The sequence below is a fragment of the Gracilinanus agilis genome, chromosome 2 (assembly GCF_016433145.1).
Source record: "Gracilinanus agilis isolate LMUSP501 chromosome 2, AgileGrace, whole genome shotgun sequence".
Classification (NCBI taxonomy): domain Eukaryota; kingdom Metazoa; phylum Chordata; class Mammalia; order Didelphimorphia; family Didelphidae; genus Gracilinanus; species Gracilinanus agilis.
The window spans coordinates 587,453,447-587,466,758 of NC_058131.1; the positions used below are offsets into that span (position 1 = coordinate 587,453,447).

The window sequence follows — 13,312 nt, forward strand, 5'->3', positions numbered from 1 at the left end:
ACAAAAGCCGCTGTGGCTTGGGCAATGGGAAGTGCTTCTAGCCATCTGGTTAGTCATAGTTGATCCACTATGATTAGACAAAATTTATAATGTCCAGCCTTTGGCATTGTTATGAAATCAATTTGCAGTTGCTCAAAAGGTGTGTAAGCCAGAGAACGCCCACCAAAAGCTTTGCCACAAAAGGCGTGTTGGTTATATGCTTGGCATGTAGGGCAGGCTGCACACATTTTAGAGACTATAGTCGTTATGCCAGGAGCTATCCATACTTTTTTAACAGAGTCCATGATGCCCTGGGTATCAAAATGACCATTTTTATGAATAGATTGGCAAATTTGGTGATAAAAACTTCTAGGGAGCAGGGGTTTTATTTCAGAGAACACCCATAAACAACCATTTATCTGTTTAGCATTAAATTTCTGCTTCCATTTTTCCACTTCCTTTTCCTTATAAGAAACCAATAAATTTAAGTCATTAGTGGTTGTTAATAACTCCGCCAAGGATGGTCCCAAGCCCGGCTGAAAAAGGAGGAGGGTTGGGCACGGGGACTTCGCCTGATGGAAGGACGGAAACTCAGATAGATCACATCATAGCTTCCTGCAAGTGGAGAAGAAGCCTTCTAGATGTTAGGGCAAGATGTGGTGCAGATGTGGCCTCGGACCACCAACTCCTGGTGGCAACTTTTAGAACCAAGTTGAAATCATTCAACGACCTTTCAGGCAGATTACACCACAAGTTCAACGTGCAAGATCTAAAGACCAGAGAGAAGAAAGAAGCATTCAATTGCAAAATCAAGAACAGGTTTGCGGCCTTGACAGGACTCATGGGAGTGGCAGTGGAAGACCACTGGACCAAACTCCAGCAGACCTGGAAGACCACCTGCGCAGAAGTCCTGAGGAAGAGAGAGAGAAAGCGCAAGGAATGGTTAACACAGGAGACATGGGCCAAGATACAACAGACAAGAGATTTGAAACAGAAGATCAGCCAGTGCCAAGATCAGCAGGAGAAAGAAGAACTTCGAACACAGTACTGGGAAATTAACCATCAGGTCAAGAAGAGCACAAGACATGACAAGAGGCTGTTCATTCACGATATGACCGAAGAAGCAGAAACAGCGGCTGGGCAGGGGAACATGAAGAGGCTATACGAAATAACAAGAATTCTATCGGGAAAGAATTACAACCCTAGCAAGCCAGTGAAGCAAAGACTGGCAAGACAATAACAAGCAATGCAGGGCAGAGAGCCTGATGGGCAGAACATTTCGAGGAGATCCTGAATCGACCGCCTCCACCAACTGTTCCAGACATACCACCAGCCACTGAACTGCTCCAGGTGAACACAGGCCCACCTACCAAAGTTGAGATCATCAAAGCCATCAAGACCATGAAAAACGGCAAGGCTGCAGGTCCAGACGGCATCTCCCCTGAGGCACTCAAGGCAGACCCAGAAATGTCAGCGGAGATGCTACAGCCCCTCCTACAGAAGGTCTGGGAACAGGAACAAGTCCCGACAGACTGGAAGCTAGGCTACCTGGTGAAGCTACCCAAGAAAGGTGACCTATCCCAATGCAGCAATTGGCGAGGAATCATGCTTCTATCTGCTCCCAGCAAAATCCTGACTAGAGTAATCCTAGAAAGACTGAAGGAGGCCTTGGACAAGAAACTGAGAACAGAACAAGCAGGATTTTGCCAGCACAGATCGTGCACCGACCACATCGTTACCTTACGAATCATCATCGAACAGTCCATCGAATGGCAGTCCCCCCTCTACATGACTTTCGTGGATTTCGAGAAGGTATTTGACAGCGTGGACAGGAGCATCATCTGGAGATTGATGCAGCATTACGGGATTCCCCTGAAGTTCATCAACATCATTCAGCGATTATACAAAGACTCTACCTGCCAGGTCATCCACAATGGGAAACTGATGGCTCCCTTCACAGTAAAGACCGGAATGAAGCAAGGTTGCATGCTCTCACCCCTTATTATCTTGATGGTCATAGACTGGATCATGAGAAGAACTACCATGGACAGCAATGCAGGCATCCAATGGACTCATACCAAGCAGCTTGAGGACCTTGACTTCACAGATGACATCTGTCTCCTTTCTCACAAACAGCAGGATGTGCAATCCAAACTTACACGACTCTCTGAAGAAGCGGAGAAGACTGGTCTGAAGATCAACAAAAGGAAGACCGAGGTGATCACAGTCAACAGCAGACAGGACCTGCCAATCCAACTACAGGGAGAAAACATCAAGGAGACGGACCACTTCACTTATTTGGGTAGCATAGTCAGCAAGGACGGCGGGGCAGATGAGGACATCAGAAGCCGAATCAACAAAGCCAGACATGCATTTAACACCCTGTGGTCTGTCTGGACCTCCAGAGCACTGCCCTTCGTCACTAAGCTCCGAATCTTCAACACCAATGTAAAGGCCGTCCTCCTATATGGATCAGAAAGCTGGAGAGTGACGAACGTCAACACCAACAGACTCCAGGTCTTTGTTAACAGATGTCTACGTCACATCTTGAACATCAGATGGCCTGAAAAGATCTCCAATACCAGACTCTGGGAAAGAACAATTCAGTATCCCATCAGTCATTACGTAAAGAAACGTAAGTGGAGATGGATAGGACATACGCTACGAAAACCAGAGGACAACGTTGCCAGACAAGCACTGAGCTGGAACCCACCAGGGAGGAGGAAAGTCGGAAGGCCAAAACAGACCTGGCGAAGATCTGCCAAAAATGAAACAAAGACTGTCAGAATGACATGAGCCCAGCTGGGGGAAGTTGCCCAGAACAGAGTCCGTTGGTGTGAGATGGTTGCGGCCCTATGCTCCTCTGGGAGTCAACAGAAATAACTAGTGGTTGTTAATGTTAAGATTAATTTAGGCCCTTCTATGGCCGCTAGCTTTGCAGCAGTATCTGACCGGTCATTTCCCCTAGAGACAGAGTCAGTGCCACCTGTATGGGCAGAGCAATGAACTACAGCAAGGGCTTTGGGTAGCTGGAGAGCAGATAGAACTTCATTAATAATTTTTGTATTGGCTATAGATTTTCCAGCTGAGGTTAAAAATCCTCTCTGAAGCCATAACATACCCACTGAATGACAAATTCCAAATGCATATCTAGAATCTGTATAAATTGTTTCCTTTTTATCTTTGGCAATTATACAGGCATGCTTTAGGGCTAAAAGTTCTGCACCTTGAGCACTTATGTTTGAGGGCAGTGAAGCTGACCACACAGTGGCAAATTCTGTGATTACAGTAGCTCCAGTGTAGCGTATGCCATCCCTCATACAAGAAGTATCAGTAAATAAGTACTGTACAAGTACAAGTAAATCAGTAAATAAGATTAGATCTGGATTGTCTAAAGAAATTTCCAGGAGATTGTCTTGAGGCTTTTCAGCCCTGGACATTAGTGTTTCACAGTTGTGTAATGGTTTTCCTGAGACTGGTAAATCAGGAAGCAAAGTGGCAGGATTAAGAGTTGTACAGCATTTTAAAGTAATATTTTCATTACTTAATAAGTTTATTTCATACCTTGTAATTCTCTGATCAGAAAATACCTGTGTCCTATGCCTTAGCAACAATGTTTCTACTTCATGTGGGCACATAATTGTTAATGGGCATCCCAATACTAGATTAATAGTTTTTGTTACTAATAAATCTGTGGCAGCTACACCTCTATGACAAGGTGTTGTTCCTGAAGCTAGGGAGTCCAGCTGGGCTGAATAATAAGCAACTGGGTACTGAGGTCCCGAAGTTTGAGTTAAAACACCTGAAGCTATCCCTTTCCACTCTTGTACATACAAAGAAAATGGCTTGTTGTAATCTGCAGTGCGTAGAGAAGGAGCAGGCAGGATAGCCTGTATTCGATTTGACAGAGCTGACAGGTGTTCTTGCTCTAATTTAAGCAGTTCAGGGACTGAATCTATTGTTAGTGCTATAAGGGGCTTAGTAATTTCCCCATAGCAAGGGATCCATTGTCTACAAAACCCTGTTGCTCCTAAAATTGCTCCTAACTGCTTTTTAGTGGTAGAAGCTCTCAATTTTTGAATATTTTCAATGCACTTAGGAGAAACAGAATGGGCACCAGCAGTTAGAATGAACCCTAAATATTCTACTTTGGGGCGACACCACTGAACCTTTCCCTTTGATATCTCTTGGCCTCTTTTATGTAATTCTGAAAGAAGATATTTACTATCTTCTTGACGACGATCAAATGTGATTGACTCTGCTACTAAAAGCAATGCAATGACCCAAGACAATCCTGAGGGACTTATGAGAAAGAATGCTATCCGCATCTAAAGAAAGAACTAAAGGGATAGAAATCCAGAAGAAAACATATGAGTTATCACTTGTATATATGGGTATATGATTTGGGGTTTTGGTTTTAAAAGATTACTCTATTCCAAAAATGAATAATATGGAAATAGGATTTGAGTGATAATATATGAATAACCCAGTGAAATTGCTTGTCTACTTTGGGAGAGGGGAGGGAGATAACAAAAATCATTTAACCATGGGAAAAAAATTAAAATAAATTAAAAAACAAACTATTTTAGGGCAGCTAGGTAATTCAGATACTTTCTAGCTGTGCGTCACTGGGCAAGTCATTTAACTCCAACTGCCTAGCCTTTACCACTCCTCTGACATGGAACTATTGATTCTAAGATGGAAAGTAAGGGTTAAAAAAAATACTTAGCTGTTTTGTGTTTCTTTCCCTTAGGGCTCTGATTTGCTAAGATAAATTGGATGAATTAGAGTTGAGGCTTTGGCCCAGTTTGCTATTTCTCACAGATAGCGTCTGTATTTTAATATCTCAATTGTCCATAGTTCCAAGGAGAAATTAAAGTGGAAATTTTAGGTTCTTTGGCAGTACTATTAGAAAAAGAATTTTAATGGGGGCAAGAGAGTCTTCTACTTTCTGATCCATATATGTGACCCCGAATTTAGCTCTCTCTTGCTATTGACACCATCTATGCTATACAAGTTTTTGTGGTTATCTTTGGAATGTGTAGGGTCCCTGTAGACTGCAAGGTGGCAGTGTGCTTGGACTTGGAATTAGGAAGACCTGAATTCAAATTTTGCCTCAGACACTCAACTAGTGATGTGATCTTTGACAAATAGTTTCATCCTTCATCTATAAAATGAGGATATTAGAACCTTTCTTGGAATTGTCCAGATTATCAAATGAGATAGCATATGTAGAGTGTTTTGCAAACCTTAAAGTGCCATTATCTTAGCCATTGTTGTTGATATTATTATTATTACCCAGTCTATAGCATATCCACATCCTTTATTTCTCATAATCACTCATGGTCATTTTACTGTGCTTTAGCCCTGTCACTTAGAGAAGGGACATACATCATGTTGTAAGATTAAAATTAATATACAATAACTCCAAGTATTATATTTTATAAGATTTATTAGTGATCACTTGAAATTGAGGAAATAGAAAAAAGCTGAATCAAGAGAACTTTTCCCATCCATGATAGCAGGAGAAGAGAGAGTGATGGTGGAGTTACAGAAACTTTTATCTGTATAAGTTAAGGACATAAGGACACAACATGAGGACAAAAGGAGAAGAGAGAGTGATGGTGGAGTTACAGAAACTTTTATCTGTATAAGTTAAGGACATAAGGACACAACATGAGGACAAAAGAGAAATGCCGGGAAATGTAGTTCAAGGGGTACAAAATTCTAATTACACAATGTCACATCCATCATTAATGAGCAACAAGTGGATTATTCTTGTGTTGACATTTCTATTTTTAGCCCAATCATTTATGTATTTAACTCAGCCCCTTCTCAGTTTCTCCTTCTTAGGAGGTGTTGACATAACAAAAGGACATCCACTGAGCCTACCAAAATAATTATTTGTGCTCTCTACTCTTTTTGCTCCTCAGGCTAATTGTACATTTTTAATGTACTAACACAAAACAAGATTACAATTTCCATTTGATGAATCTCTTCTCTCATCTTTTTGGAGGGAATGTAATAGGGTATCCCAATGAATGAATGAATGAATGAATAAAGTACTAAGTCCATCAGTTAAAGATACCATAAAGTTTAGAACAGAAACATCATCTTCTCTGTTAATTTGCTGATCATCAAGGGCCATCAGTCATCTCAGAGGCCAGAAACTGACATCTGTCATTGTTGAATACTGTCTCCTCCTCATGTTCTTTACCAGTCCCTTTTCTCCAGCATTCCTCTCTGATCACCTTCCCTGACCCCAAAGATGTATTTTTCCATAAAAAAACAAACAAACAACTATGGTTGATGACTTCCATACTGAGAGGGAGTGTGGCTCACCCCAAAAGACATTAGATTAAGAATATATGATTGGGTTCTAATCTTTTTCTTCTACTAGCTTTGTCAAGTCACTTACCTTCTCCTGGCTTATTACCTTACCTGCTAAATGCAGGGCTTAGATAAAAAGATCCTTAGGGTTCTAAATTATTCAATCAATAAACATCTATTAAGTGCCTTCTACTGCTAGGCACTGTTAAACTCTTTTACCTTTGTTGGTCTATGCCATTAACCATTTGGAAATCTGCTTGCAATCTGCCCTCTAAATTTTCACCCCAGAATATGTAGCTTTGGAGTTTAAAAATTAAATTCTTAGGGGATGCAGCTAGGTGACTCAGTGGATTGAGAGCCAGGCTCAGAAATGGGAGGTCCTGGGTTCAAATGTGGCCTTAGATACTTCCTAGATTTGTGACCCTGGGCAAGTCACTTAACCACCATTTTGTAGTCCTTACCACACTCTTCTGCCTTGGAACTGATACAGTATTGATTCTAAGATGGAAAGTAAGGGTTTTAAAATATAAAATAAAACTGGATTCTTCATACTATCCTACAATATTTATCTACTAGAGATTGGTAATCAGGCTTAAGCATTCACTATTTAACCACTCTGATTTCAGTAATCTATAAAAGAGGCAGTAGAGAAAGCTAGATGGTTCAGTGGATAGAGTGCTATATCTGGAGTCAGAAAGACCCGAGTTCATATCCAACCTCGGACACTTATCAGCTAGAGACAAAGTCACTTAACTTTTGTTTGTCTTGGAGGCAACTAGATCACTCAGTGGATAGAGTGCTGGGCCTAGAGTCAAATCTGACCTCACATACTTATTAGCTGTGTGACCTCAGGCAAATCACTGGAGAAGGAAATGGCAAACCATTGCAGGATCCTTGCCAAGAAAACCCCTCAGACAGCATGGTCACGGGGTCATGAAGAGCCTGCCTGATATGACTAAACAACAAAAACAGAGGCAGTGTGGCATGTGGATGGTTTCTTTCATTCTTTTTTCTTTTCTTTTTCTTTTTTTTTTAAATTGCTACTAGTATGTAGAAGGTGCTTAAAAATGCTTGTTTGGGCTCTGGTCTTTAAGTCAATAAGATCTTTGTTCAAATCCTGCCTGTATACTTAGGAATTGTATGGCCCTTGGCAAACCCCTTTATCCCAATGTGCCATAGATGGGGTTGTGTATTGGTGGAGGGGGTTCTCACATTGGAAGTTCTCTACATGAATGAAATCATGACTCCTTTGTGTATTCTTTTGTATAAGCCCATACTGTAGTGACAGATGTGTATTTCAGTAATTCAGCAGCAACTTATGGTTCTGCAGAGAAATTGCTGGAGAACTTAGTTCACATGTTGATTGGAAAAAATTTCTTGTTTTCATCTCAAACAGTTTATAGTTTGTTAATCTAATTCAAGTTGCTGGTGGATTTCCAGTGAACTGAGTATTCACTCAGAGCCTTGCAGGTCTATGGAAGGACATTGCTAGGTCAGTATCATGTGTGACCCAGCTTGGCCCAACTCTGGTGCTGGCCCGGCTTGGCCTTTGTAAGAACTAGCACTGTTTATTCTTTCCTTCCAGGTAGTCTGTGTGGCAGGAACACCAGCAAGTGCTATATGTTACCTGTGTTGGACACTGCATTTGTCAGGAGAAAACACCGCAGAGAAGGTCTTGGGATGAAAATGCTGCATGACTTCTGTCAGACTTTTGAGACTGAAGATGCCTTAGGGATCAGCTGCCCTATTTCTACTGCTATGTACCAAGGTAAAGCGCAGTATGTGGAAACATTTAGGTAAGGGGTCATAAATAATGGATGAGCACTTCATCTGTCAGGGCAATCCCAGTGGCTCCTAGGCTACTCAGTGGTTCATAAACAGAGTCAGAAGCCCATCAGTGATGGTCCCTGTGTTCCATCACCAGGCTTTCCACCAGCTCTAACATGGTATCAAGTCCATCCACTCTGGGTAGGTGGGTACTTTGTTTTTCCTTCTTTGAATATCTCTCCCATTTTTTCCAAATATTGTTTGATCAAAAGAGACAACCCCTTAACCTGAAAAATCATGAAGAATAACCACCCCACCCTCAACACATAATAAAAAAAATAATAAAATGTTGCCCCCCCCTCAGAAAAAGAAAAAAAAGGTAAGACTGTTTATCCCTGGTACAGGGAGTTGGCACAGCTGCTTTTTAGGGAATGTCAGAACTTCTTTGATCTCCCATTTGTGCTTACAGTTCATTAACTTGCCCTTTCAAGTAGAAACCACTGGAGAATGGCCTCTTGAGCTTAAGGAAAGGTAATCAGCAGCAACAGAAAAGGGAGAGTACTTGGTATGCTGAGCATTTAAGCATATGGTGGACCTTTCCATCTTAGCGTGCTATCTTTTAATCCTGACAAGGGCAAGTTTCAATGGATAGCTATGGTTTGGAAAAAGGGCTGGAAGGCCCTCATTGTTTCTTTTTTTCCATCTTCCCAACCTGAAAAATTGGAATACGTCTTGAAATTGACCCACCTGTTGTTTCCAGAATTCCTTTCTTCCCAAAGAAGCTTTCATAATAATTTGCATTTTTAAAAATTGCAATTGCAGTACAGTAGAGTACTGAATTTGGATTTGGTAAGACTTGGATTCGTATATTGCCTTAAATACTTACTAGCTCTGTGACCCCTAGCAAATAGATCAAATTCTCAGAGTCTCAGTTTCTTCATATGTAAAATGAGGAGGGTTATGTTTCTTTTAGCTATAAATCTGTGTTTCTAAGATCTTATGCCATCATGATAATGGGACAAAGACAATGGGGATAGAAAAACAATGAGATGGTAAAGACCTGTCATTAATTTGAAGTCCTAAGGGAAAGATTCTGGAGATGGAACATACATTCATATTTTTCTCCCAAGTGAATTTACTTATTTCTTTGTGTTTTCTAACTCTCAGGCTATTATTAAACTCCATGGATTCTTTGAATTGCTTCAAATATAGCTCCAGGCACTCTCCACTGCAGAGCTCACTTTATGGCATCAATGTGTGCCAGGAAGCAGGAGTCCATAGCTAACTTTCTCTCAAGAGGACTCTCTCTCCTCATTCTCATTCCAATCTGACATCATTATTTGAGTAGGTCTGGCCACTCAGTCCTCACACACTTCCTGAAGTTCATTCTTTCAATAAAGCAAAACAACTACTAAGAACATTCCTCATCTTCCTCTGAGAGAATGAAAAGCTGAATAATGGGAAGAGAGCTTCAGGGCTAGGCCAGAGTTCCCAGAGATAAATCCCTCTGGGCAGTCTCAAATCCCACCCATTCCTGGGGTAGCTTCTCTACCTTGATGGGATGGGGAGAGAGCCTGAATGACAATTGATCTTCAGTTGTTTGGTGCTAATTTTTTATTTCTTCCTAACTGGGGACTTGGCTTGTTGTAGCCATTCTGAGGAATGTCTTAGGGGACTTGAAATGTTTTCTCAAGCTTTTAATATTCTGGTGTGCAGTGTGAGCAGGAAGAGTATGGAAGAACAGACCACACTATAGCAGAAGGACTGTAAGAAGTCACTATATTAATTTTTTTTAAACCTTTACCTTTCATCTTAGAATCAATACTGTGTTTTAGTTCTGAGGAAGAAGAGGGATTAGACAATCAATGGTGGTTAAATGACTTTACGAGAGTCACACAGTTAGGACATGTCTGAGACCAGATTTGGACCTCCGGTCTCTAGCCCTGGCTCTCAATCCACTGAGCCACCTAGCTGACAATTAATTTAATCAACTTATTAGTTAATGCAGTTTGACTGCCAACTGTGTCTTAAGTACTGACCTGGGATCTTCAGCGGAATACCTTTTAACTAGATGGTACAGCCTTCTCTTTTCTCAAGAAACCTATGGTCTAATTAGAGGTTTGTAATATGTATTCAAGTGGATAGAATACTGGACTTGGAATCAAGAAAATTCATCTTCATGAGTTCAAATCCAGCCTTAAACCTTTACTAGCTGTGTGACCCTAGGCAAGTCACTTAAACCTGTTTGCCTCAGTTTCTTATTTATAAAATGAGCTGGAGAAGGAAATGACAAACCATTCCAGTATCATGACAGAAATCCCCAAATAGGGTCATGAAGTTGCACACTACTGAACAACAACCAAGTGTGCATTGCGTAAATGTTAGGATTGTGCAGGAGTTTTGGGCTGAAGAAAAAGTTAGAATTCAGACTAGCATGCTAGTGGGGTTCTTGGGAAAGGAAACATGGTGAAAATGGAATTTGATGGCACTGGTCATGGCAGATAAATGTAGTCAGGTTTGGAAGGAGAAGAGAGACTCCTGGCTGGTGGTCAGGTAGAAGACTGCTGCCAGAATCCATGGATCTAAATTGAGAGGATAGGGATTGGATCTCTGATTTCATTGATAGAGGGAGCTCTGACGTGAGGAAGCTTTTTCTGCCAAAGCAGATAGCCACCACCCTCTGTCCAAGTTGCCTAGAGCACAGAGAAGTTAAGTAACTTAGCAGGGACCCCTCAACCAGTATGTGCCAAAGGTATAACCAGCTTCTACTGGCATGTAACTGAAATTAAGGTAACCTGTGGAATTAAGGTAGCCCATGCAAGTGCTTTTGGAATAAAAATGACCTAATTTTGTTGAAGTGTGTTGCCCCTATTTTATACTTAATTCTCTAATTGTTTTCCACTTGGATTTCCTTCTCAGTTTGTCAGAAGTTCTTGCTGACCTATCCAGAGGAGCAGGATCGACTCTGGGAAGTGGAGGCCCCAGGAGATTGGGGCCAGAGGGTGAATATTTGGCTAAAGATTCAGCTTGAACCAAGTCTTTCCTATAGTAAGTAAAAATAAAAAATATACATTTTGGTATTTATAGCTTTGATAGTCCTGAAAGTAAAGATAAAAATTTAATGAATACTAAGTACAGAGATTCAAATCCTGCTATTGTCATTTACTGTCTATATGACCAAGAGCAAATCACTAAGCCTTTGTCACCCTTAGTTTCCCCATACGTGAAATGAGGGATTGTATCAAATGACCTCTGAGGTCTATTCCAGCTCTGGCTTTATAAACTATGATTATATTAAGCCTGATATCCACACACATCCTTTTATTATGTTCAGTGCATGAAAAAATTAAGAGTGTATGGATGGGGGCAGCTTGGTGGCTCAGTAGATAGAGAGCGGTCCTGGCTTCAAATCTGGCCTTAGATACTTTCTAACTGGTAACCCTGGGCAAGTCGTTTAACCCTTGCTGCTCTTCTGCCTTAGAATCGATAAATAGTATTGATTCTAAGATGGAAGGTAAGGGTTTAAATTTTATATATATGTATATATATACATATATATGCATATATGTATATATATACATATAAATTGGGCAGCTAAGTGGCACAATGAATAAAGCACCAGGCCTAGAGTTTGGAGGACCAGGGTTCAGATCTGACCATTGACACTTTCTAGCTCTGTGACCCAGGACAAGTCACTTAACTCCCTTCTCTTAGCCCTTGCCCTTCTGTCTTAGAGTCGTTATCAAAAGAGAAAGTGTTTAAAAAAAAGTGTATAGATCACTTGCCCTAGGACCGTGATGGGGAGCCTATGGCATGGGTGCTAGAGGCGGCAGGAAGAGACCTCTCTATGGGCAGGCGTGCCAAGGACCCAGTGTCTCAATGAGGCCAGGCGCCCATGCCTGCTGAACAGAGTTCACCAGAGTTCTTAACTGGAATAGGCTGCCCCCTTCCCCCTCTCCCCAAGCCTGAGCACATCGCCCGCCCCCCTGCCCAGCAGACCAATGGGAGTCCTTCCTGGGGGGCGGGGCATGGGCACAGCACTTGGTGGGCGGGGCCTGGCACAGTGTCTCTTAAAGGTTCCCATCACTGCCCTAGGATAAGCAACTCTAGGGACCTTTTTTCCTTTGGGGCTGCCAGGTTGAGACAGGAATGATTTTGGACTAGGCACACCACATTCAGATGAGCCTCTTTCTTAAACAGCACTCCCTCACCCTCTCCCTTTTAAATTCTATCACTTAGACATTTCTTACCTCGGGGTAGGATCTAATTGCCTGGAGGGAAAGACAAGGTCTTGGCTTTGGCGGTCTCCTTCCCGGGCTCCCTGAACTTCCTTTGATTGGAGGAGGGGCTTCCAGCTGCCGAGAATCCTGGGTAACTCACCTTCCCAACTGGCCACTGACACCCTCAATGGCAGCCCCAGATCAGTTGGATGCAGCATCTTCATTAGGCTCCAAGGGCAAAGAGGAGCACAGATTTACCTCAAGGAATTTCACGGTGAATCAGAAAAAAAAGGACTCCTGGAAGCTATGTTTTCTAAGCCCGAACCCACTTTTCCATGGACATATGTATGGGAGAGCGTGTCACAGTGCTCTGTACCTAATGGTTTCACGTTTTAGAAGAAGCCTTTCTAAATATCCCTTTCTAAAAACTACCAAAGGCTGATTGACTAAATTGACTAAATCAATTCTCAACTGATATTCTTGAGGGTGAAGCACGCTAGAAAGGGCTTGAGCTGTGATTTTACAGAATTACCCCCTGACTTCTCAGGACAACCCTAGAATCTCGAAGGGGAGATTTAACTAGCCCAACTTTGCAAACTCTACTTGGAAGAGAGAAATGAGATAAGCATACCCCAGACTATGGAGGGAACTTGTAATGGTTTAAATTGAGCCCTTCGCAATTTCAATGACCCTCCCAAAATATGCTTCCCTTGGAACTTTCATTATTGGATACCTTAGATTCACTAGAGAAGTTATCCATTTTGATTTCTCTTTTAAATTTTATTAAATTAAATTTTAAAATTTCAATTAAATTATTATATTGAATTTTAAAATGTATCTTACAAAGGTTTTCCCATTATTTCCTTAAAAGTCAGACTAGTTATTTTTGAGATGAACTGTGCAGACTTTTGCATTTGTTGATTTGTTGAAATTTAAGGACTGACTTGTGAAGTTACACAAGTCTTGATATTGGGGCTAATGTGAGAAGCTTGTAGTTTGCATGTCTAAAATATTGT

General features: G+C 41.5%; 1 protein-coding gene across 1 annotated transcript in view; it reads left to right on the top strand.

Annotated features, from left to right (window-relative positions):
* LOC123234197 (protein FAM169B-like) overlaps positions 1–13,312 on the top strand; it is a 125,444-nt gene that overhangs the window by 103,769 nt on the left and 8,363 nt on the right. Inside the window, exons 7-8 of the mRNA XM_044660132.1 lie at positions 7,895–8,077; positions 10,996–11,124. Coding sequence (XP_044516067.1) covers positions 7,895–8,077; positions 10,996–11,124 — 312 coding nt within the window. The remainder of the gene's footprint in view (positions 1–7,894; positions 8,078–10,995; positions 11,125–13,312) is intronic.